This window comes from Lytechinus variegatus, chromosome 16 (assembly GCF_018143015.1).
Source record: "Lytechinus variegatus isolate NC3 chromosome 16, Lvar_3.0, whole genome shotgun sequence".
Taxonomy (NCBI): domain Eukaryota; kingdom Metazoa; phylum Echinodermata; class Echinoidea; order Temnopleuroida; family Toxopneustidae; genus Lytechinus; species Lytechinus variegatus.
The window spans coordinates 16596983-16600966 of NC_054755.1; the positions used below are offsets into that span (position 1 = coordinate 16596983).

General features: G+C 42.2%; 1 protein-coding gene across 1 annotated transcript; it reads left to right on the plus strand.

The window, feature by feature from the left end:
• The first annotated feature begins 1229 nt into the window (after positions 1-1229).
• Positions 1230-3064, plus strand: LOC121429934. The gene has a single exon (XM_041627195.1). It carries the CDS (start codon positions 1466-1468, stop codon positions 3062-3064), a length of 1599 nt encoding a protein of 532 aa, XP_041483129.1. The 5' UTR covers positions 1230-1465.
• Positions 3065-3984: the final 920 nt, after the last annotated feature.

The window sequence follows — 3984 nt, forward strand, 5'->3', positions numbered from 1 at the left end:
TTTCAGCTAACCAGACATCAGTACTCTCCTCTACATCAGCAGATTCCGCATCATCCTTTTCAGCTCTACGAGTCTGAGACCTAGTAACAACACAATCCGGGAAAATCCCTGGGAAATCTTCCTGCAACAATTCAGTTTCAGCTACCTCAACGGGCTTTTCCGAAACCACTGGAGATGCAACAACTTTATCTCCAGCCAAGTCGTTACCTAACAAGAAATCAACACCTTTCATGGGTAATTCTGGAACGACACCAACAGTCACAGGACCACTAACTAGGTCACACTTTAAGTCGACCTTATGCAAAGGAACCGACATGAAATTTGGGCCAATACCTTGAACTAAGACGTTGGCATTCTCGGAACTCTCCAGAGGAAGAGCCGAATCCCCTGGCACCATCAGGGACTGTGCAGCCCCTGTATCCCTAAGGATCACCACTGACCTACCAGCAGCACCAGTCGAACAAGGGGATACTTCACCATCATGCAAAAAACTTCTAAAAGTTTCATCAACCTGCTTGACTTTATCAGCAAATACCAGAGAAACACTCTCAACATCTCGATTGGGCTCTGATGGAACAAACTCCATCGAGGGAACACTTGTTTGCTTGACAAAACCCATGTCTTTCTTAGTTTTGGTTGGCATTCCAACCAATTTCCAACATGATTCTTTCAAATGTCCCGATTTATGACAATGAGTGCAAATTTTGGAACTACGACTCTCAGACCTTTTGGTTGATTCTGTGCCCCCACTAGCCTGATTCTTGTTAGCGTCTTTATCCTTGCTTGCATATTTTCCCTCACTAGGTTTACTGTGGGATTCAAATGACCCTTTACCTTTCTTTTTCCAATAATTCTTGAAAGGAGGCCTTTCTCCACTACCTTTATGTGTGACTTCAAATTCATCAGCTACTATGGCTGCTTTACTGACTTCAGTAACTCTATGGTCATCTAAGTGAGATTTAATGCCAAAAGGAAGACTCTTTTTGAATTCTTCTAGGAGGACAACTTCCCTAAGGTGAACAAAATCTTTGTCAACTTTCATTGATCTATACCACTTATCGAACATCATTTCTTGTTCCCTAGCAAATTCAACATACGTCTGGCCTGTTTGTCTTTGCATGTTCCTAAATTTATGTCTGTACGCTTCTGGTAACAACTCATATGCATTGAGAATTGTTTCTTTTACTGTAGCATAGTCACATGATTGCGTTTCAGAGAGTGAAGAATATTATTTACCTGCGTTACGGTTGTATAGCAGGTAAATGTTGTTTGTTTCGTTAATGTTCGTAAACCTTGCAGGAATGCATAGTCAATGGGGTTCGAAGCCCTGGGGTTCGAAGCCTCCGTGGAATGTAATTACAAGTGCATTGGTGCATTGGAGCGCGGAAAGAATGGATAACGCGCGGTAAGGATACGTTGGGTGTATCATTCTAGCTTGTTCTCTTCGTTACGACAACACGACATTATGGAGCCGTCCGCAGTTGCAAATTTCGTCGAAATAAAAATCAAAGAAAGCCAGACTGGACTCTTAAACGAGCTTGATAAGCTAATATCTTCAAAGCTGGGCAGTTTTCAACAGAAGATAAACGAAAACCAGCGTGATCTCAGCGACATACAAATAGCTAAAATAGAGGAAGTAAGCAAGGACGAATTCAAGTTCCGACGCAGGGGTAACGAGGAACAATATAAACTAAATTCGAAGGTTCTGAGTAAAATCAAGCAAGCTGATGTCCTACTGAGTGAAGAACATGACGGAGCTAAAGGAGAAGCAAGATCAAAACTATCTGAAGGTATGGAGTTAATTGAGTACAGACAAAAGATAATCAAGCTTGCGGACAGTTCTGAAGGAGGATGGACTACGGTAGACGAATACGTGAGGAACGACTTGGCCGACGATTCGGATGACGAAAAGCGGATCATGAGAGCGGAAGCTAGGGCCCAAAGAAAGAAAAAGGCGGGAAAGCTTTTGCAGAAGAAGAGAGTGTCCCGATTCTCTCCTTATCGTCCATATTTTGGGGCTAATCAGCAGAACAGCACTTCTTCAGGATCTGCCTTCGTCGTCAACGCCTCGCCATTTTCGGCGAAGAAACCCGGGGCATGTTTCTCGTGCGGCAAACCTGGTCATTGGAGGGCAGAATGCAAGGAAGCCGGATCAAGTTACGCCAGTCCTGTGTCAAGTCAATATAACAAGCTAAGTGATAATTCTCATTTATGTAATCAGACTAACAGGGAAGAGAGTATACATGGGTGTGATAATACTGAGAATGATGGATGTAAAATTTCATCCCCAGTGGGAAGTTTGAAAAAAGGCAGGGATTATTGGAAAGAAATAGGCGCAAATTCTGAAATACTATCTATTTTAGATAAGGGGTATGTATTACCTTTCATGACATTGCCTGACGATGCAGATATAAGAAATAATCGATCGGCAATCGAAAACTCATCTTTTGTGGAGGAAGAAATCGGAAAGCTAATAAAAAAAGGGTGTGTAAGTGAGCTGAAAAAGAAACCAAAAGTGGTCAATCCTCTAACAGTGTCCAATAACAAGGCAAAATTAAGAATGGTTCTTGATTGTAGGCACGTGAATCCGCATCTTTTCAAGCAGAAATTTAAGTACGAGGACGCCAAGGCTGTTTGTGATGTTTTCGAAAAGGGGGATTTTGTTTTTACCTACGATTTAAAATCAGCGTATCACCATATCGAAATACATGATGATCATAAAGAATATCTGGGCTTTGCATGGAACTTCAACGGGATTAGACGATATTTCGTCTTTAATGTACTGCCATTCGGTTTGTCGACCGCGGGTTATGTATTCTCAAAGATAATGAGGCCAGTAGTATCTCATTGGCGAAACCAAGGGCATAAAGCGATAATGTTTCTAGACGATGGAATAGCAGGTCTTGATAGCTTGGAAGGGGCAAAGTCATTTAGTGTGAATGTGCAATTGGACTTAAGAAAATTAGGTTTCTTGTTGGCAAACGAGAAGTGTGATTGGGAGCCAAAATCACGGGCCAAATGGTTGGGCTTAGACTGGGACTTCATAGTTTTCAGGTCAGCATAACGGCTATACGAGTTGAAGAACTTAAAACTTCAATATCAGATTTTATAGTCAAAGTCAATTTGAATCCGGTCGTATCGGTTAGATTTCTAGCCCGCGTAACGGGAATGATTGCGTCAATGCACACAGTTATGGGTCCCTTAGCGCAACTGAGAACTAGGAATTGTTTTCACTGTATTAATACAAGAGCAAGTTGGAATGCGTCAGTGCGAATCACTCCAGACGTTATGACAGAATTATTGTTCTGGAAGGATAATATAGATCGCTTAAACATAGCGCCCATGCAGTCAGCTTTAAATTGCCATTTCTCTGTATTCACAGACGCATCCGATTTTGGTTATGGTGGATATGTAGATGGTTACGATATGGAAGTTGTGGGAACGTGGTCAGAATCAGAGAAGATTCAGAGCTCGACTTGGAGGGAGCTCGAGGCCTTTGTGAGAATGGCCATGACATTGAAATGTCACGTAGAAGGGCTCAATGTACGATGGTATACAGATAATAAGAATGCTGTGAAAATTGTGAAAGCAGGGAGTGGAAACCCTGAGCTTCAGAGGAAAGCGATGATAATAGAGAGCATTCGAGAAGAAAAGAATATGAAGATATATCCTGTGTGGATACCCAGAAAAGAAAATCACAAAGCAGACAGACTCAGTCGGGTCACGGATAGCGATGATTGGCATATCAGTTGGAAAGTTTTCTATAGTTTGGACGAGAGATGGGGACCCCACGTGTGGGATAGGTTCGCTAGCAATTATAATACTAAATGTGAAACGTTTAATTCTAGAGCTTGGTGCATTGGAACAAGTGGTATAGATGCATTCTCGCAAAACTGGGATGGTGCCTTAAATTGGTGGGTTCCACCACCTCGTTTGATCGCTCAAACCATGGATAAAATAGTGCGAGAAAAGGCAAGTGGCACG

What these genes read in the sequence shown, in the direction of transcription:
- LOC121429934 (XM_041627195.1), top strand. Translation starts at nt 1,466, where the DNA reads ATGGAGCCGTCCGCAGTTGCAAATTTCGTCGAAATAAAAATCAAAGAA.